Here is a 22,865-nt window from a genome sequence, read left to right on the forward strand (position 1 = left end):
CCAGCCACCAAACTTAGAAGCTGTCATTAGCCTGGCACTGCTGTATCAATAAATATCGCTTTATCAATCATTTGCATTTTTATTCTCGTGGGTGATTGTGTAGGTGGGGCCCCAGTGCACTGCATTGCCCGGGGCCCTTTAATGCTCTTAAGATGGCACTGAAGGCTCGTACACACTATAAGAAAATCGAGCGAACATTTTCATCCTAAGAATTTTTTGTACGATTTTTGTATAGTGTGTACAGAACTTTCTATAGCTGATTCTGAATTTCCGTACGAAAATTCTCGAAGGGACAAACTCCAACATTTTTTTGTATGGGAAAAAACGAACAATTTTTATTTAATGCGTACCCTTTTTGGACGATTTTTGTACAAGAAAAATCAGAAAAGAAAGACAGCGCATGATCAGAAACAATAAACAACAAAAAAAAAAAAAGCCTTTTCATAGGCATTTTCGCTCATCGGTTCTGATTTGTTGTGCAACAATGAGGAAAATCGAGGAAAGGTTCCCCTCTTACGCCACTACCTGTTCCTTCACCTGGGCCCAAAGCAAGGTCCATAAAGACATGGATGAGCGAGTTTGAGGTGGAGGAACTTGACTGTCCTGACCTCAACCCGATAGAACACCTTTGGGATGAATTAGAGCGGAGACTGAGTGCCAGGCCTTCTCATCCAACATCAGTGCCTGACCTCACAAATGCGCTTCTGAAAGAATGATCACACATTCCCATAGACACACTCCTAAACCTTGTGGACAGCCTTCCCAGAAGAGTTGAAGCTGTTATAGCTGCAAAGGGTGGACCAACTCAATATTGAACGTTACGGAGTAAGACTGGGATGCCATTAAAGTTCATGTGCAGGAAAAGGAAGGTGTCCCAATACTTTTGATAATATAGTGTATGTTTAAACACTTTCAATTATTTATTATATAACAGACCAAAGGGGAGGAAATAAGGTAAGTTTATCATCAAATCCAATCTCCTGTGCTGTAACCAGGCAAAGGTTTGTTTATTGGGGGAGGGTATAGCAGAGGGGATCAGGAACAGGACAGGTGCCAGGAGACTCTCAGTGATCTTCTCCCATTTCACTGCAGACTTCCTGTAATAATAGGAAGAGAATGAGAGAAGTCTCCGCAATGCCCTTCACCCGGTGACTTGTGAAGTGAAATGTGTTGGCACTGTGTAGCAGCTCTCTTCCAACGATCTCATTTACGCAGCTTCAAACTGTTGCTGTTATAGACTTGAATTCTTCCGTTTCTTTCCACTAACAAGTGTGCTTCCTTTACGCCTGATACAGAGCTTTGCATAAGATAAACTCTTAATAAATAACATACAAATTACCCTTACTCTGGAAGCCCCCTTCACATTGCAAGGGTTAACTGCTCATTAAAGTGTTACTAAACCCACAACAGGAAAAAATCAGATTGTATATGCAGGAAAGCATGCTTGTTATACTCACTTTGGAACCTGAGGGGTTAATCCTCTACATTGTGTAAAAAGGCAGTTTGATCCTGTTTTCTCTGATCCTCCCCTTTTTCCACTGTCCTCAATCCATTCCCTGATAGAACAGAGCCTTGGGGGCACTCTGCACATGCTCAGCTTGATGGGTATTTCTAGAGAGGTTTTTTTTTTTTGTCTTGGGAGGGTGCATGTGATCAGCACAGGGCCAATCGGCACTGTCCAGACAGAGGGTCAGGAGTCATGCAGCCTCATAGAACAGTCAGAGGTGAATGAAAACTCCTCCTTCCTGCAAGCTTCGACCAGTGCTCAGCCGGACACTGTGAGAAGTCACAGGACTGCTATATACTGCTGATGAGAAAAGGTATTTAGCAGTTTATATTTACTTAAATAATTGCATTTCCAAGTTCTGTGTACTGTGGGAGACCTGATAAAGTGAATGCAGGCTCCTGAGTAGACCAGATATAGTGAATGCAGGCTCCTGGGGAGACCAGATATAGTGAATGCAGGCTCCTGGGGAGTCCAGATTAGGTGAATGCAGGCTCCTGGGGAGACCAGATACAGTGAATGCAGGCTCATGGGGAGACCAGATATAGTGAATGCAGAGTCCTGGGGAGACCAGATATAGTGAATGCAGGCTCATGGGGAGACCAGATATAGTGAATGCAGAGTCCTGGGGAGACCAGATACAGTGAATGCAGGCTCCTGGGGAGACCAGATATAGTGAATGCAGAGTCCTGGGGAGACCAGATATAGTGAATGCAGGCTCCTGGGGAGACCAGATATAGTGAATGCAGGCTCCTGGGAAAACCAGATATAGTGAATGCAGGCTCCTGGGAAAACCAGATATAGTGAATGCAGGCTCCTGGGTAGACCAGATATAGTGAATGCAGGCTCCTGGGGAGACCAGATATAGTGAATGCAGGCTCCTGGGGAGACCAGATATAGTGAATGCAGGCTCCTGGGGAGACCAGATATAGTGAATGCAGGCTCCTGGGGAGACCAGATATAGTGAATGCAGAGTCTTGGGTAGACCAGATATAGTGAATGCAGAGTCTTGGGTAGACCAGATATAGTGAATGCAGTCTTGTACGGTGAGTATAACCCAAAAATCTATGTTTTAAGTGGAAAATTAGGGTGCCGTTTTATATGCCCAGTCATCTTATACATCGGCATATACGGTAATTCATTTCAGTAATTCAATTCAAAAAGTGAAATTCATATATTTTATATAGATGCGTTACACACAGAGTGATATATATTTCAAGCATCAGCTGGACAAAAGTGACTTCCGTGTCTGTTTAAAAGTGACTGAACAGGAAAAAAAACGGAGCTGACCGTGTGAAAGGACACTTACACAGTTTTATAAAACCAGAGACTGTCATTTTACACGATCTATGTTATTTGTAGCAGTTTTTATTGACTTTAATGATTATCACCTTTTACACCTTTGTGAATTCATTAATTGGTCCATGTTCATAGCTCTTTCAGGCTACTGTGGACTTTTTTTTTATATATGCAGTGATTTTTGGTCACATACAGAGAAGATAACGCACTTTATTTTATTACGTCCATGTCAGTGGTGGCTGGTGCTCAAAATTTTTGGGGGGGCGCAAAAAGAAAAATGTAATAGGTATTGCTTCGCTGCAAAAAACGCGGTAAAAAAATTGCGTGACTTTGAGGTCATGGTACAGGTATGGCACAGGTGATGGTACAGGCATGGCACATGTGATGGTATAGACATTGCACAGGTGATGGTATAGGCATGGCACAGGTGATGGTATAGGCATGGCACAGGTGATGGTACAGGCATGGTACAGGCATGGCACAGGTGATGGTATAGGCATGGCACAGGTGATGGTACAGGCATGGCACAGGTGATGGTACAGGCATGGCACAGGTGATGGTACAGGCATGGCACAGGTGATGGTATAGGCATGGCACAGGTGATGGTATAGGCATGGCACAGGTGATGGTATAGGTGAGGTCACAGGTCGGCTTCAATCACTTACCTGCTCTCCTCCTGGGCTGCCTGCGAGACGTCCACGGCGCTGCTCCTCTCCTCGAGTCCTCTTCTTCTGACGGTGGCGGGATTCCGGGAACCGTCCACGGCGCTGCTCCTCTTCTGTCTTCCTCTTCTGGCTCTTCATATCCGTCCGGCAGGAAGGAGATCGGGCGGTGATGGTGCGTGACTGACGCATGCACCGACACCGCCCCCATTGCGACGTCAGCGGGGTCAGCAATCGGATGTCCTGGATGATGATTGGTCCAAGCTGGAGACTGGACCAATCACAGCCAGGACTGGACCAATCACAGCCAGGATATCACTTTATAAAACTCTGGTCCGACCGCATCTGGAGTTTTCTTTCCAGTTCTGGTCGCCAGTCCTCAGGAGGGATGTGTTGGAGCTGGAGAAAGTCCAGAGAAGGGCAACTAAACTGATTAGGGGGTTGGAGGACCTTAACTATGAAGAGCGTCTGCAATCGCTCGATTTATTTTCCCTGGAGAAGAGACGTCTGAGAGGGGACATGATAGCAATTTATAAATATCTTAATGGGGATCTCAGCTTAGAAAAAAAGCTGTTCATTCGAAGGAATTGCATGAGGACTCGAGGACATACAATGCGATTAGAGGAGAAGCGTTTTAACCTCAGGCAACGAGGAGGGTTCTTTACTGTTAGGGCTACAAGATTGTGGAATTCTCTACCACAAGAGGTGGTTTCTGCGGGTAGTATGGTGACTTTCAAAAGACTCTTAGACTTACATCTCAAGGATCAGGAGATTAAGGGCTATGTTAGATGATTACAGTCACACACACCTACACAGGTTGAACTGGATGGACTATTGTCTTTATTCAACCTCACCTATTATGTAACTATGTAACTATGAAAGTGGGGGTGTCCTAGCGCTATGACCAGCACCCAGGTTACGCCCCAGAAGGCAGCCAATCAGCGCCTCTGCTGGGTCGTAAACCCCACCCCCCCATAGCCACCACATAGACCGGCGGCCGGGATTTTTTTTTTTGTAACTTTATTTTTCTTTTTGTAAACTTTTTTTTCTTTCCTTTTTTTAGGGGGGGGCGGCGCCCTGGCGCCCCTATGCACAGGCCGCCACTGGTCCATGTACAGTATAGTATGCACTCAATACTTGGTTGGGGCTCCTTTTGCATGAATTACTGCATCAATGCGGCGTGGCATGGAGGCAGGCCCGTCGCAACAAGGCAGGCAAACCAAGCAATTGCTTGGGGCCCCGAGCTGGCCTGGGGCCCCAAGACAACAGCTTTGTCAGTCATCTATTTCTCCTGGATATAAAATGTACAGCGGCGGACAGAGTCGGGCACTCCGAACGTGGTGTATATGACGGACGATAAGTAGTGGACGGAGGGGAGGGGCCCGGCGCTGGTTCAGTGTGAGGAGGGGAGCTGGGGAGGGGCCCGGCGGCGGTGCTGCTTCTGTGTGAGGTGGGGAGGGGCCCGGTGGCCGTTGCTGCTTTAGTGAGAGGAGGAGGAGGGGCCCAGGCTAGCGCTGGATTTCCATTGGTAGTGGCTAGTTCCTGCCCAGTAGAAGGACCCTGGTGATGTCACAGACCATGTGACTGTTTGGTCACATGGTACAGAGAAGTACAGGAAGTGGATGGAACTCATCACATCCCATGTGTCTGCTCTGCAGTGAAGGTCTGTTCCTGGGTTTTTTTCTGCTTCATCTTCTGCAATCTATGCCAAGGAGGGGGGGGATGTCTGTATATGGGGGGGGGGATGTCTGTATATGGGGGGGGGTGTCTGTATACGGGGGGGGGGATATCTGTATATGGGGGGAATGTCTGTATATGGGGGAGGGATGTCTGTATGTATATGGGGGGGGCATGTCTGTATATGGGGGGATGTCTTTATATGGGGGAGGGATGTCTGTATATGGGGAAGAGGGATGTCTGTATATAGGGGGGGGATGTCTGTATGTAGGGGGAGGGATGTCTGTATATGGGGGGGGATGTCTGTATATGGGGGGATGTCTGTATATGGGGAAGAGGGATGTCTGTATATAGGGGGGGGGGATGTCTGTATGTAGGGGGAGGGATGTCTGTATATGGGGGGATCCAGCTCAACTCAATGGTCTCTCCTCTGAGGAATAATGTGTGCATTTGCATTATCCCACACAATTTTAATAAAAATATATATGAATCATATATTTTTCATATATTTTTATTAAAATTGTGTGGGATAATGCAAATGTATGTACACATCATTCCTCACAGGAGAGACCATTGAGTTGAGCTGGATTTCACATAGAGGCCATATGTTACAAGAACTACTCACAATCAAACAGAAACCGCCAGGGATCGTCAGTATGCGACGCTGACAAGCCCCCGCACACAGGACACCATGGAAATATATATATATATATATATATATATATATATATATTATACCTTTTAGCTGATAAAAAAAAAGGCTTTGCGTGTGTGCGGGGGGTCGGGGGGCCTCCATGTCCATTTTGCTTGGGGCCCCCAAATTCCTTCAAACGGCCCTGCATGGAGGCGATCAGCATGTGGCATTGCTAAGATGTTATTGATGCCCAAGTTTCATTGATAGCAGCCTTCAGCTCACCTGCAGTGTTGTGTCTGGTGTCTCTCATCTTCCTTTTGACAATACCCCACAGATTCTCTATGGGATTTAGGTCAGGCGAGTTTATGCCTACATACTTGTGCTAATAGGAGTCCCTCTTTCCCATCTCAAAAAGTTGGGAGGTAAGTTATAGGTACTGCATACATGTAAGTGTGAAAGGTCCTTCACTCTACTATTCATATATGGGAATAGTTATATACCTCTTTATTTTAGGTGGGTGTAAAGGAAAAGCAGTGGCATTGACCATAGCAGGCACTCAAGTCTTTCTTTAGACTCTCATGACTCCAGTCACACAAAGTAAATTATAATTGACATGAACTTTATGTTTAGCCTCTGTTACAGGTGGTGCGACTGACCTACAAAAACCTGCAGGGTTCCTCAGTAAACCAGTCTGCCATTACTGATAGGAAGAGGAATACGGTCACTTATCGCGTCACTTCCAGGAACCAGACCTCCGTGGTGTTATATGACAGCAAACATGTGAGTGCCTGTGACTGCAATTCAACACCCTACATACAACCGTACTCCCTGTGTAAAGGAAACTATAATGCTTTTGGGTCAATTGTACTGTAATTTGTTAAACTGTTTTAAATTTATTATTTAAAATGTAAATTTAATCTGCTTATAGTTCACCCTCCTGGTTCCTACCTCCTCCCTTCATCAACATAATATTAAACAAACTTTTTCTATTTTTATTACATAACTTATTTTAGACCCAGTGGTATAATCACTGGATCACTGTGCTTCTCTATGCAATGCAGGCAGATCATGGCTGGAAGGAGGACCTCTACATACTGTAGCTTCCTGAAAACAGCAGATGCCATAAGTGACAGCACACGTCAGATGACCAGCAGACTTTCCTATTAGCAGCATAGAGTGGGCGCAGCCATGTTCTTTACAGAAAAAACAAAACATTGGATTTTCTTTTCCATTGCTTTAAAAGGTTGTGTAATTTAGGTGATAAAGCAGGCAGAATATTCTTCAGTAAATGTTTAATGCCATCAAGAGTACATAATAAGCCTAAATATGAGATAACTTAGGCATGAGTTGCACAAAGCTGGTTTATAAGTATTAAGTTTGCATAGCTCCCAACTGTCCTGATTTGGAACAAGGTCCCTCTGTCCTCCTCATTTGTCCCTCATTCTGGTCTGATCTATATAGTTGTATATAAAATGCACTTTTTATCTTTCAAAAAGTGTTTCCCAGTGCTAAACCTTTCATCCAATTTCCAGATTGCTGCATTTGTAAATTTCCAAAGCCAGTATAAGGGAATAGTAGTGGTAAAAAAAAGCACTTGTGGGTTTAACTAATAATTTCTTTTTTGTATAATTCTCCTTTAACCACTTGCCGACTGCCGCACGACTATTTACGTCGGCAGTCAGCCCCTCACAGGCAGAGCGACGTAGGGTTACGTCGCTAGCCTGTGAGAGTCTAGGGAGCGAGCGCGTGCCGCCGGGAGAAAGGCAGGCGGCTAATGTAAACACAGCCGCCTGTCATTCTTCCCTGTGTATGAATGGTGATCATACGGTTCTACTATGTAGGACCGTTGATCACTGTTCCTACACCTCAAGCCACAGCCAATCACAGTTAGAATCACGTCCCAAGGGACACACATAACCCCTCCCTCTCATATGTATAGCACTGATTACTGCAGTAATGTCACTGGTAACCCCAAAAGTGTCAAAAATGTCAGTCAAGGATCCGATCTGTCCACCGCAATGTCGCAGTACCGCAAAAAAATCGCAGATCACCACCATTACGCGTTAAAAAAATGACAAAAATCTTTCCCTTAGTTAGTAAATGCAATAACTTTTGCGCAAACCAATCAAAATACGCTTTTTGCATTTTTTTTTACCAAACATATGTAGCAGAAAACAAATTGGCCTAAAATGTTAAAAGATTTTGATTTTGACATTTTTTTTTGGGGAATTTCATATAAAAAATGTGAAAAATATTGTTATTTTTGCAAAATTTACGCAATTTTTTTGTTTATAGCGCAAAAAGTAAAAATCGCACAGGTGATCAAATACCACCAAAAGAAAGCTCTGTTTGTGGGAAAAAAAGGACGTCAAATTCGTTTGGGTACAGCGTCGCACGACCGCGCAATTGTCCGTTAAAGTCACGCAGTGCCGAATCCCAAAATAGGCCCTGGTCAGGAAAGGGGTAAAATCTTCCGGGGCTTAAGTGGTTAAGGAGGTGTGACAGGGAGGTGTGTCCTATGGATACATACTTTTGCTAATAGCAAAAGTATTAGCAAAATACTCGTTCCCATCTCAAAAAGTTAGGGAGGTATGAGTAAGTCATGTGTGATAGCAATGAACCAAGTGCACAAATGCAAATTGACACATACAGTATCTCACAAAAGTGAGTACACCCCTCACAGTTCTGTAAATATTTTATTATATCTTTTCATGTGACAACACTGAAGAAATTACACTTTGCTACAATGTAAAGTAGTGAGTGTACAGCTTGTATAACAGTGTAAATCTGATGTCCCCTCAAAATAACTCAACACACAGCCATTAATGTCTAAACATGGGCAAACAAAAGTGAGTACACTCCTAAGTGAAAATGTCCAAATTGGGCCCAATTAGCCATTTTCCCTCCCCGGTGTCATGTGACTCATTAGTGTTACAAGGTCTCAGGTGTGAATGGAGAGCAGGTGTGTTAAATTTGGTGTTATCGCTCTCACTCTCTCATACTGGTCACTGGAAGTTCAACATGGCACCTCATGGCAAAGAACTCTCTGAGGATCTGAAAAAAAATATGTTGCTCTACATAAAGATGGCCTAGGCTATAAGAAGATTCCCAAGACCCTGACACTGAACCGCAGCACAGTGGCCAAGACCATACAGCTGTTTAATAGGACAGGTTCCACTCAGAACAGGCTTTGCAACGGTCGACCAAGGAAGTTGAGTGCACGTGCTCAGCTTCATATCCAGAGGTTGTCTTTAGGAAATAGACGTAGGAGTGCTGCCAGCATTGCTGCAGAGGTTGAAGGGGTGGGGGAGGGTCAGCCTGTCAGTGCTCAGACCATACGCCGCACACTGCATCAAATTGGTCTGCATGGCTGTCATCCCAGAAGGAAGCCTCTTCTAAAGATGATGCACAAGAAAGCCCGCAAACAGTTTGCTGAAGACAAGCAGACTAAGGACATGGATTACTGGAACCATGTCCTGTGGTCTGATGAGACCAAGATAAACTTATTTGGTTCAGATGGTGTCAAGCGTGTGTGGTGGCAACCAGGTGAGGAGTACAAAGACAAGTATGTCTTGCCTACAGTCAAGCATGGTGGTGGGAGTGTCATGGTCTGGGGCTGCATGAGTGCTGCTGGCACTGGGGATCTACAGTTCATTGAGGGAACCATGAATGCCAACATGTACTGCGACATACTGAAGCAGAGCATGATCCCCTCCCTTCGGAGACTGGGCCGCAGGGCAGTATTCCAACATGATAACGACCCCAAACACACCTCCAAGACGACCACTGCTCTTCTAAAGAAGCTGAGGATAAAGGTGATGGACTGGCCAAGCATGTCTCCAGACCTAAACCCTATTGAGCATCTGTGGGGCATCTTCAAATGGAAGGTGGAGGAGCGCAAGGTCTCTAACATCCACCAGCCCCGTGATGTCATCATGGAGGAGTGGAAGAGAACTCCAGTGGTGACCTGTGAAGCTCTGGTGAACTCCATGCCCTAAAGCACAGGTGTCAAACACAAGGCCCGCGGGCCGAATGCGGCCCCCCAGGCCATTACATGTGGCCCTCGCACCTCTCCTGCAGCTGCGGCACCCCCCTTGTCTCTGCCTCCACCTTGTCTCTGTAGTCGACAGCAGAGAGGACAGAACTCCTTTGCCAGATCCAGCACTCCTCTGTGCAGCGCTGTAGAAAGGCTCCTCTTTGCCCCCCCTCCCCCCCCTGCCACCCCCTGCCACCCCCCAGGGGGTGCTCTGGACATCTAATCCTACAGATATAACCGGCCCTTTGAGGGCAACCATAATGCTAATGCGGCCCGCGTTGAAATGGAGTTTGACACCCCTGCCCTAAAGGGTTGTGCTTGGAAGTGCTGGAAAAAATTGGTGGCCACTCAAAATATTGACACTTTGGGACAAATTTTGCACATTTTCACTTAGGGGTGTACTCACTTATGTTGCCAGCGGTTTAGACATTAATGGCTGTGTGTTGAGTTATTTTGAGGGGACATCAAATTTACACTGTTATACAAGCTGTACACTCACTACTTTACATTGTAGCAAAGTGTCATTTCTTCTGTGTTGTCACATGAAAAGATATAATAAAATATTTACAAAAATGTGAGGGGTGTACTCACTTTGGTGAGATACTGTAGGGGTTACTTACTAAAACTGGTGAGTGCAAAATCTGGTGCAGCTTTGCAAAGAAACCAATCAGCTTCCAGGTTTTATTGCCAAAGCCTAAGGCCCCTTTCACACGGGCTTTCCGATCAGGTCTGCCTATCAGTTTTTCAGGCGGACCTGATCGGATGCCCCATGCACCCCTAAGGAGAATCGGATGTCAGCTGTGACATCCTCGCTGACACCCACTGCTATCTGATCCGATCCTGTCCAGATCTTGTCCTGAATCCAGACAGATGGAAACCCTCTTCTCCATCCTTCCGGATGAAACAGACAGGCAGTCCGTTTTCATGTGATCTCCCATACAGGACAGCGGGGATCTGACAGCTTCGTCTCTGCACACAGAGCAGAGACAGACCTGTCATCCACCTGCTCAGCAGGAATCGGCAGATCGATCCCCCGCTGAGCAAAACAGGGTCGCCAGGCGGAAAGCCCATGTGAAAGGATCCTAATTGAACAAGCTAAAGATAGAAGCTGATTGGCCACCATGCAGAGCTGCACCAGATTCTGTGTGCTCCAGTTTTAGTAAACCAACCCCATAGGGGTTCATGGAGAGTGTAAAATCTTGTGCAGGTTTTATTGTCAACGATTAAAGTAGAACTATACGCAAAATGCTTTATTTTCATTTTGGATATAGCAAGGGAGGGTTATAACCCATCAGATTCTTTTTGCCATCTGGCCACAATATTTAACCACTTTACCACTAGAGCATTTTGCTGTCTTACGTCTGGGCCACTTTTTGCGATTCGGCCCAAAAAAGATGTAAAAAACAATTTTTTTTTACATTTTTGGCCAATTTGTTTTCTGCTACCTATGTTTGGTAAAAAAAAATCACAATAAGCGTATTTTGATTGGTTTGCGCAAAAGTTATTGTGTTTACTAACTGAGGGAAAGATTTCTGTCATTTTTGGTGTTTTTTTTTTTTAACGAGTAATGGCGGCGATCTGCGATTTTTTTTTGCGGGACTGCGACATTGCGGCGGACAGATCGGACCCTTGACTGACATTTTTGACACTTTTGGGGGTACCAGTGACATTACTGCAGTAATCAGTGCTATATATATATGCACTGTTACTGTAAAAATGACACTGGCAGGGAAGGGGTTAATTTTATTGGACAGGGAGGGGTTAATGTATGCCTGGTGCTTACTGACGTGTGGGGGGGGAGGTGACTGAGTGAGCCAGGGACAGATCGGATGTTCAGCTATGCTGAACACTCCGATCTGTCACTCCCTGTCACTTAGGAGATCCGCCCGCTCTGTTTACACAGGCGGGCGGATCTCCAAACTGGATTCCCCGACGATCGGGGCAGAGCAGCGGCGATCGCCGCCGCTCCTCCCCTGGCCCCGACTCCCGCTGTGAATGAAAACAGCGGGAGCGCGCCTCCGGCGGCGCGCGAGCGCCGCCTACAGGGGGTGGAGTCCAGCAACGTAGGTCTACGTCGCTAGACGATAACGAGCCACTGTGCCGCAGTAGCAGCACAGTGGCCAGTGGTAAAGAGGTTAAGGTTTGTCAATACATTCCATGAACATGAGAGAAGTATACTGCATTCTCCAGTAGATATGACAAACTGTGTCCCATAGGGGAGATTTACCTTCATTTCCAGTCCCATAGTCAAACAGGAAGTAAGAGGAAGACCCTTCAAGTTAATGGAATTCTTTGGGGACCCCCAGGTCACCAGAACTAGTGTCCCCATTGGAAGATTTCCCCTGCATTACTTTCTGGGGACAGCCCACAATTTTACTTTCACTGTCAATGATAAGGGTAAACACAGGGCTGGCCCTACCTTGGGTCCCGATGGGTCCATTGGACTCAGGCAGCACTTGGAGAGGGGCAGCAAATTGACTCCCAAGATTTTTTTTTTCCAGCAGTTTTGTGAGTCATCAGTTTGCGCCATGTTACGGGCGGCATTTCCCCATCTCATACTGCCACTCATAGTGCAAACTGATGAGTATGAGGAGGCAGATTGACTCCTCGTAACTTCCCTCACGTGATCATTATGTGCGCAATGACGTCAGATATCAGCGCACTCCATCTCACGCAGGGCAGGCTGGATCTTCTAAGGCAGTGGGCGCGGCAGACACAGGAGTGACTGGAGGGCAGACAGCGGGTGTTTGGTGGAGCGGTCCGGTGATGAGTTATGGAAGAAGATAACAGTAGATAAAATATTTTCCAAAAGTTATATTTATATAAAATAATGGATGTGGGGGCCTTTTGTTGGGCGTGATTTTTTTTTTTTTTTTGGGGGGGGGGGGGGCAGCATTTCATTCTTGGACCCAGGCAGCACAATGTCTTGGGACAGCCCTGGGTAAACAGGACAAATAGAGAGGGTGAATCTCCTTAATGGGGGCACAAACAGCAATAAAAACTGACAGGGGTTCTTACCCATCTACACTCTGTCCGAAACTGAAAAAAAAAAAAAAAGTTTTGTTATACTTTAATTGAACGAGCAGAAGTTAGAAGCTGATTGGCTACCATGCACAACATGGAGAATGAAGGAGAAGCAGGGGCAGCGGTAAGCTACAGAAGAAGGTAAAAGAAGAGGGAGGAGGTATTGGGAGGTACCCATGATTTATGGGCCCCCGCACTGCAACCTTAAATTCCTAGTTGCTATGGGTGTCTGTCAAGGGTGGATGGAACATGGGAGAAAGTGTTTGATCCATGGGGGGAGATTTACTAAAACTGGAGCACACAGAATCTGGTGTAGCTGTGCACAGTAGCCATAGCCAATCAGCTTCTAGGTTTATGGCCCCTTTGAGATGGGGCTGGCCCTGTCAAGCAGATCTGCCTGCTCTCTCCGTTTATCCCCATTGAGCAGGCGAATGACAGGTCCGTGTCTGCTCTGCTATGCAGACACAGACACAGCCCACTGTTCTCTTTGGGGCAGTTGGATAGAAACGGACAGCCTATCCATTTCCATCTAACTGTCATGTGATCCAATCCGCCGGATGGATGGGGAAGGGTCTGTTTTTAGAAGACAGGATCGGATCGCATGCCAGCGAGTGTCACTCCATAGAGAGCAATGGATGATCAGCCCGTATGAAAGGGGCCTTATTGTCAAAGCTTATTTGAATAAGCAGAAGTTAGAAGCTGATTGGTTACTATGCACAGCTACACCAGATTCTTTGTACACCAGTTTTAGTAAATCTCCCCCATAGCCAAAAAGGAAGTGAGAGGGAATCCCTGCCAATAACCACTTGCCGACCAGCCACCATAGTTTTATCGTGGTAGGTCGGCTCTGTCCCACGAAATGACGTACATGTACGTAGCTTCGCAGGACCACTAGTGGGGGGGGGGCACGCGCTGATTGCCGCTGGGCACCCGCTATCACTCCCCGTGGAGACAGAATGGCGGTTTTAAACACGGCAGACCACTGTTCTGTCAGTAATGAACACAGGGATTCTGTGTTCATCCTTTTTAGGAACCCAGGTCTCTGTGTTCATTGAACAAGCCCATCCCCCACACAGTTAGAAAGCACCCCCTATGGACACATTTAACCCTTTGATCACCCCTGGTGTTAACCCCTTCCCTGCCAGTGTCATTATTACAGTAACAGTTCATATTTTTAGCACTGATTACTGTAGTAATGTCACTGGTACCCCCAAAAGTGTCAAAAATGTCAGTTAGGGGTCTGATTTCACAGCCGCAATGTCGCCGTCTCGCTAACATTCGCTGATCGCCACCAGGACATAAATCTTTCCCCTAGTTTGTAGACGCAAAAACCTTTGCGCAAACCAATCAATATACACTTATTGGGATTTTTTTTACCACAAATATGTAGCAGAATAAATATTGGCCTAAACTGATGAAAAAATTTGATTTTTACATTTTTTTTTATTAAGAATGTGTTATGGCTGCAGGGGACACTTAATGACAAGTAAAAAATATTGTTTTTTTTTTCAGAATTGTCGCTATATTTATGTTTATAGAGCAAATTAATATAAATTGCAGAGGTGATCATATACCACCAAAAGAAAGCTCTATTTTTGGGAAAAAAAGGACATCAATTTTATTTGGGTACAGCGTCGCAATTGTAAAATAACGCAGTGCCGTATCGCAAAAAACGACCTGGTCAGCCTTCCGGGCCAGAAGAGGTTAAGGAGATTGTAGTGAGGGTTAGGGGGTACAGCGCTTCTGGGAAGTGATGAAACTAAAATAAAATATTGAAGTGGAACTCCAATAGGGGTGTAATAAATGTGAAAAAATAAATGAAACTGTGTATCTCATTTATGTATCAATATACTTTGTGTAAAGTGCATAAGTGTATTCAATCATTAGAGTGGATCATACAATAAAACAGCGTCCAATACAACGTGCAAAAAATGTGAATAAATAGATAAAAAATATACGCAAACTTATCTCAAATAAAAACAATATAAAATTAATATAATCAAGTGATAAATAAAGTGCTCAGTGCAATCTATAATCCATTGATTCCAATATCAAATATAAAACCAATTAAGTGACAGGTAAAGTGTTAAGTGCATTAGACAGTGATGTGCATATTCTCCAGAGTTGTATAAAGTACTCGAAACCCATACTTGAGTAAAAGTACAAGTGCTCGATCAAAAAGTGACTTGAGTAGAAGTGGGAGTGCTCGATCAAAAAGTGACTTGAGTAGAAGTACTAAAGTATTCAACATTTTTTGTACTTAATTATTGCAAGTAGTTTTTTTAAAAAATTTTGCTACTCAAGTACTGAAAGTAAAAGTACCAGTAGTTTTTAAAAAAAATTTGCTACTCAAGTACTGAAAGTAAAAGTACAAGTACTGTGTTATGTAGTTAATAAAGAAAGAAGTCAAAAGTTTGTTAAAGTTATTAAAGAAAGAAGTCAAAAGTCAAAAGTACACATGACATTATACACATTTTTTTGAGCTTCATGAAACCTGCCATCTACTGTTCTGGCAGTGGTAATTGTTATAATTGTAACAAGTAACTATGCAGCACAAAAAAAAAAATATCGGAGTAGAAGTATTGAAATCATCGAAAAAATTTAGTGAAGTAAAAGTGGAAGTAGGAGAAAAAAATTCTACTCTAGGAAAGTACAGATACCGCCTTTCGGTACTTAAGTACAGTAGTGAAGTAGTTCTACTTCGTTACTATACATCTCTGATATTCTCACACAGTCCTTTAAAATAATGCAGGTGACTCAAATAGTTCAAAGGTGGGGAAAAAGGAAATGTACTCCAATGGTGTGTCCAGATAGAGTTAATATCATATAGGGATTCTGCCCTCCACCTCACACAGTGTAGAAAATAGTGGGGTGCTTCGTCTCACTTTTGTGCCCCTATAGGTGTACTAATCTCTCACCTCCAAATATCTCATTATACGCCTTATAAACTCTGGCCCGGACTCCTCTCCACTCCTTCCCAGATTTCCAATGAATAGAGGTGCCTCGGATGGATCGGCTTTTACAGCTTTCCCAATGGCCAACGAATCTCAAAAGTAAAGTGCTCACAATAGTGCAATATTGCCATATAGATTCAATTTATTGAAGTAGATTAAAAAGACATACATTGGTCTTTTAAAAAAAGCGCCTTAGGTTAACAAACCAAGAGGATCGCGGTCCTCACTTCCGCGTTCGTGCGTCACTTCCGGTAGCGGCCCTACGCGTTACGCCACTTCTGCTCACGTGGCTTCTTCAGGGGATTCTTTACTGCATGGTTTTCAGTAACGGTACATGCAGCATCTAGGAAGGATTTATGGTATTTAGATATTTCCTTGGACAGCGCGTGACTCATAACATAATATATAGAGGTTAAGGAGATTCCTTGGGCCCCCCCAGGTCACCAGAACTAGTGTTCCCAGTGGAAGATTTACCCCCTATTACTTTTCTGGGGACATCCCAACATTTCAGTTTTTCTTTTATTTTCACTTTCAATGATAACGGTAAACAGGAGAAATAGAATGCAAATCTCCTTTTTTGGGGCACAGACAAACAACTGACAGGGGCTCTAATCCCTCTCCACTCTATCCAATACTAAAAAAAAAAAAAAAGGTTTGCCTTTAGTTATACTTTAATCCATCTCGTAACCTCATAAAACTTCAAAGTTGGGGACTTCCAAGATTAGGCAATGGTTTTATTGGTTGAAGGTTGAAGTGAAGGTAAGTTTTAGAAAATAAACTTTTGCATGTAAATGCCCCCCCCCCCCTGTTTTTTTTCCTGAGTAGGGTCTGACGGGAGCGTATAACCTCAACATGATAGCATGTGTCTGCAGACCTAGGACCATAGTGCATGAGCAAGCAGGCAATGCCACCAGATACATAGGAAGGTTCCAGGTTCTAGACACCCTTGACAGCATGTAGAGAGATACCCCAGGCACAATTTAGCAATCCCAGTGGATACCGTAGGATTTGTTTCTTTAAATACATGATCCACTTTAACCACGTGTCCTCCAGAGTGTTTTACCCCTTCATGACCAAGACATTTTTTGCCACTCAGCACTGCGCTTCTTTAACTGACAACTGTGCAGTCATGCAACACTGTACACAAATTAAATTTACAACAATTTTTTTTAAAAAGATAGACCTTTTTTGGTGGCATTTGATCACCACTGGTGTTTTAATTTTTTTATTATATAAACGAAAAAAGACCAAAAATTAAAAAAAAATTATATTTTTTACTTTCTGCTGAAAAACATATCCCAAAAAAAATGTAAAAAAAAATAAAATTTCTTCATGAATTTATGCCAAAATGTATTCTGCTACATGTCTTTGGGAAAAAATCCCAATAAGGCCCCTTTCACACGGGCGATCCGATCCGGTCCGCCTGTCAATATTTCAGGCAGATCTGATCGGATGCTCCATGCATCCCTATGGGGCAGCGGATGTCAGCGGAGACATGTCTGCTGACACCCGCTGCTATCCATTGCCATCCTGTCTGTGAAATCCGGACGGATGGAAACCCTATTTTCCATCCGTCTGGAGGATTGGATGGGATCGGGCGGTCCGTTCTCCCCATAGAGGACAGCAGGGATCTGACAGCTCCGTCTCTACACACAGAGCAGAGACAGATCTGTCATCCGCCTGCTCAGCGGGGATCGGCGGATCGATCCCCTGCTGAGCAGAACGGACTCCGTCAGGCGGTGCGCCCGTGTGATAGAGGCCTAAGTGTATATATTTGGTTTGTGCGAAAGTTATAGCGCCTGCAAACTATGGTATATATATTGGAATTTTTTTTATAGTAGTAACGGCAGCGATCAGCAACTTATAGTGGGACTGTGATAGTGTGGCAACCAATCTGACACTAACTGACGCTGGCTGCAGGGGACACTTAATGACAACAATAGTGACACTAATACAGTGATTAGTGCTATACACTGACATTGTACTAATGACACTGGGAAGGAGTTGACATCTAGGGGCGATAAAGGGGTTGCAGTATTTGAAGCTGCTGACTTTTAATTCTTTTTGCGGGGGGGGGGGGGGGGGGTTGTAACTGAAGGATTATTTTGCACAGCAAAGGTTTACTAATTTTCTGTCGGTTTATTTTTAACTTGTAATGATCAATTTTTTGTTGTTTTATTTATTTAACTTTGAATAAGTAGGAACACCTGTCATTTTATATTTCATTTACAGAAAAAATGTAAAGAATAAGGTTTGATAACATTGAAGTATAGAGATGAAATTGTAAATGAATGGAACACCAGGGATATATATATTTTATTTAAAGGGCACCACACATTTATAAGTAATAGACCAGCGCTATACCTACTACCCTTAAACACCTTTAATTTCAGACTCTACCTAATTAGATAGTTGTATCAGTAGGGGCATCAGTTCTTATAAGTAAAATTACCAACCATTGGCGCGGAATCACCCCAGTCTTTCAGTAAATGGGCGCCAGTTTCTTTGGGCCATGTTATTCCATGGTATCCCTGTCACTTCCCTATAGCCCACTGCACCAATAGTCTCACCTTTACCTGCCTTTGGTAATCAAATGACATGATTATCTTATAGGACAGTGTTCACAGGGGGCAATCCAGAGACTAGTCTTTGCGCTGCAGGGGTTTAGAGCAGAATATTAAAGCGGAGTTCCACCCAAAAGTTGAAACCCCTCTTAATTGCTCCCCCCCCCCCCCGTGCCACATTTTGCACCTTTCCAGACCTTCCTGTCCAACATCAGTGTCTGACCTCACAAATGCGCTTCTGAAAGAATGGTCAAACATTCCCATAGACACTCCTAAACCTTGTGGACAGCCTTCCCAGAAGAGTTGAAGCTGTTATGGCTGCAAAGGATGGACCAGCATTTCCCCAGTCTCCTCTTCCTCAGTGATCGGACTGCAATAACGCAACTTTGTAGTAAGTGACAAGGTGGGAGGCTGAAGCAGGGGCTGATCTGTGTCAGACATTTGTGAACACAACCATGAACTGCACAGACACCAGGATTTACATGACTGTGTCATCTCTGAGCCAGCCTGGCAAGTACTGTATATCCCGATCCTTGGTAATGCCTGAACAAAGATAAAGGCATGACCTGGACAGAAAATCAGATTAAGGCATTATTAGTACTGTCATTTCTATAAGAGGCAGGGCAGCCATCAGAAATTGTTAACATAGTTTTAGGCCTGCCCCCCCCCCCCCCCCAGGGCTTGACCATCAACATTCCCCAGGGCCTGCCTACTATGTCCTCCTCCTCCTCCAGTCCCATGTCCTCCTTCACCCCATATCCTCCTTCATACCATGTCCTCCTCCTCCTCCAGTCCCATATCCTCCTTCATCCTATGTACTCCTCCTCCAGTCCCATGTCTTCCTTCATCCCATGTCCTCCTCCTCCTCCAGTCCCATGTCTTCCTTCATCCCATGTCCTCCTCCTCCTCCAGTCCCATGTCTTCCTTCATCCCATGTCCTCCTCCTCCTCCAGTCCCATGTCTTCCTTCATCCCATGTCCTCCTCCTCCTCCAGTACCATGTCCTCCTTCATCCCATGTACTCCTCCTCCAGTCCCATGTCCTCCTTCATCCCATGTCGTCCTCCTCCTCCAGTCCCATGTCCTCCTTCACCCCATATCCTCCTTCATCTTATGTACTCCTCCTCCTCCTCCAGTCCCATGTCTTCCTTCATCCCATGTCCTCCTCTTCCTCCAGTCCCATGTCTTCCTTCATCCCATGTCCTCCTCCTCCTCCAGTCCCATGTCTTCCTTCATCCCATGTCCTCCTCCTCCTCCAGTACCATGTCCTCCTTCATACCAAGTCCTCCTTCATCCCATGTACTCCTCCTCCAGTCCCATGTCCTCCTCCTCCTCCAGTCCCATGTCCTCCTTCATACCATGTCCTCCTCCTCCTCCAGTCCCATGTCCTCCTTCACCCCATATCCTCCTTCATCCTATGTACTCCTCCAGTCCCATGTCTTCCTTCATCCCATGTCCTCCTCCTCCTCCAGTCCCATGTCTTCCTTCATCCCATGTCCTCCTCCTCCTCCAGTACCATGTCCTCCTTCATCCCATGTACTCCTCCTCCAGTACCATGTCCTCCTTCATACCAAGTCCTCCTTCATCCAATGTACTCCTCCTCCAGTCCCATGTCCTCCTTCATACCATGTCCTCCTCCTCCTCCAGTCCCATGTCCTCCTTCACCCCATATCCTCCTTCATCCTATGCACTCCTCCTCCTCCAGTCCCATGTCTTCCTTCATCCCATGTCCTCCTCCTCCTCCAGTCCCATGTCTTCCTTCATCCCATGTCCTCTTCCTCCTCCTCCTCCAGTACCATGTCCTCCTTCATACCAAGTCCTCCTTCATCCCATGTACTCCTCCTCCAGTCCCATGTCCTCCTCCTCCTGCAGTCCCATGTCCTCCTTCATCCCATGTCCTCCTCCAGTCCCATGTCCTCCTTTACCCCATATCCTCCTTCATCCTATGTACTCCTCCTCCTCTAGTCCCATGTCTTCCTTCATCCCATGTCCTCCTCCTCCTCCAGTCCCATGTCTTCCTTCACCCCATATCCTCCTTCATCCTATGTACTCCTCCTCCAGTCCCATGTCTTCCTTCATCCCATGTCCTCCTCCTCCTAAAGTCCCATGTCCTCCTTCACCCCATATCCTCCTTCATCCTGTGTACTCCTCCTCCAGTCCCATGTCTTCCTTCATCCCATGTCCTCCTCCTCCTCCAGTTCCATGTCCTCCTTCATCCCATGTCCTCCTCCAGTACCATGTCCTCCTTCATCCCATGTACTCCTCCTCCAGTCCCATGTTCTCCTTCATCCCATGTCCTCCTCCTCCTCCAGTCCCATGTTCTCCTTCATCCCATGTCCTCCTCCTCCTCCAGTCCCATGTCCTCCTCCAGTACCATGTCCTCCTTCATCCCATGTACTCCTCCTCCAGTCCCATGTCCTCCTCCAGTCCCATGTTCTCCTTCATCCCATGTCCTCCTCCTCCTCCAGTCCCATGTCCTCCTTCATCCCATGTCCTCCTCCTCCTCCAGTGCCATGTCCTCCTTCATCCCATGTCCTCCTCCTCCTCCAGTCCATGTCCTCCTTCATCCCATGTACTTCTCCTCCTCCTCCAGTTCCATGTCCTCCTCCTTCTCCAGTCCCATGTCCTCCTCCTCCTCCAGTCCCATGTCCTCCTCCTCCTCCAGTCCCATGTCCTCCTCCTCCTCCAGTTCCATGTCCTCCTCCTCCTCCAGTCCCATGTCCTCCTCCTCCTCCAGTCTCATGTCCTCTTCCTCCTCCAGTCCGATCTCCTCTATCCCAGACAAATAAAGGTGAATGGTTCTGGTAAATGTTGCCCCTCCTGTCCAGGTGTGACCAGCTGGAGAACAGGGGAGGGTGGGGCCTACAGCTGTGTGTGAGGGCTAGTGAAGGGCAGGACCCCCCCCCCCCACACCCCCACACACACATAGTGCCAGTCTGCAAGGGAAAAGCAGAGCTTACAATTGAATGGTATTTGGAGGACAGGTGACACATCCCTATCCTGTTTGGGGCCCCTCGGGATGCCCGGGCCCCCTACATGTGTATGGGCTGTACCCCCCTGATGGTGGCCCGGATGAGAGGTAATAAATACACATAAGTGTTATACCTACTTATGCATGCAGGTAATGTGATTTTTTCATCTATCATTTTGCAGAGTCTGGTCTGCTATAAGGCTGCTGGAGAAAAATCCTGTTTCCTGCGTCGCATGGAAGTCCGAGATGTAGAAAACATACAATCCTTCTTAAATACGTCTGTGCCCAAGGTGAAATATTACAACATTTTATATTGCCCAACCTCATTAAACTTGTTGTCTTGTACACTTTATGACTAAAGGTTTGTAATCACCTATCCATCACATTGGTTATATGGCTAAAAGTATGCCCCACCCCAACAAGGGCCATGTTTTTAAAGTAGAACTGTAGGCAAAACTTTTTTTTTCCCATTGTGGATAGAGAAAGGGAGGGTTATAACTCCTCTCAGTTTTTATTTGCCAACTGTGTCCCATAAAGGAGATTAGCATTCACTTCCTGTCCCATAGCCAAAACAGGAAGTGAGAGGAAATCTCCCCACAGTGAGGGACTCCTGGTGTGTGCCCAGAACTAGTGTCCCTATTGGAAGATTTGTTCTGGTGTCACGCCCCCTGCGGATTCAGAGCTAGAGTTCTCCAATAAGAAGGATGCATATGCTGTGCTGAAAGCAGAGCTGTAGCCTTAACTCAGCAGGGGGAATATCGGAACTCTGAAGAGAGACCACTACTTCCACACAGAAAGCAAGGCTCCTTCTCTGCAGCATGCAGGCTTTACTTTATAAAGAAAATAAACTGTAAGATTTACACATGACTTTGGACGAGATGCGATTAAACTTAAAACTGCGTAGGGTTTTTTTTTTACTGTTAGGATGGTTAGGATGTAGAACCTCCTTCCACAATTGGTGGTGTCAGTGAGAAGTGTGAATAGTTTCAAAAATCTTTTAGATAGGCATCTCATCAAACATAATATACAGGAATATGGGAAATGGTAAAGACATATTTATTTACACACACCCACACAGCTTGAACTGGATGGACTGGTGTCTTTAACCACTTGGCGACCAGACACCGCAGATATACGGCGGCGGGTCGGCAGGTTCCCGTGAATCGCAGAACCTGTACAGCAGTCTGCAGGGTCGATCCTGAGGGGTGCGCGCACGTGCGCACTGTCGCCAGAGGGGGAGCTGATCCGCGGAGACGGCAACCCTAATGGCCGCTGGGCACCCGCAGACGCTTCCTGTGAAGAGAGAACGGCGGTCTGCTGTTCTAAACACAGCAGACCGTTTTTCTCTCAGCAATCAACACAGAGCTCCTGTTTTCCTCCTATTTAGGATCACAGGTCTCTGTATTGATTCCATAAGCCCATCCCCCACAGTTAGAAAACACCATCTAGGCTCAAATTTAACCCTTTGATCGCCCCTGGGTTAACCCCTTCCCTGCCAGTGTCATTATTACAGTAACAGTGCAAATTTTTAGCACTGATTAC

At 45.6% G+C, this 22,865-nt stretch overlaps 1 protein-coding gene across 2 annotated transcripts in view; it reads left to right on the forward strand.

The window, feature by feature from the left end:
- BRICD5 (BRICHOS domain containing 5) overlaps positions 1–22,865 on the forward strand; it is a 44,870-nt gene that overhangs the window by 16,234 nt on the left and 5,771 nt on the right. The window contains exons 3-4 of one of the 2 annotated variants that reach the window (XM_082261277.1): positions 6,419–6,556; positions 21,506–21,613. In XM_082261277.1, coding sequence (XP_082117403.1) covers positions 6,419–6,556; positions 21,506–21,613 — 246 coding nt within the window. Of the gene's footprint in view, positions 1–6,406; positions 6,557–21,505; positions 21,614–22,865 lie in introns of both variants that reach the window. The other variant, XM_082261276.1, reaches the window with a different exon arrangement.

The sequence above is a fragment of the Pelophylax lessonae genome (genome assembly GCF_965119305.1).
Source record: "Pelophylax lessonae genome assembly, chromosome: 6".
Lineage (NCBI taxonomy): Eukaryota > Metazoa > Chordata > Amphibia > Anura > Ranidae > Pelophylax > Pelophylax lessonae.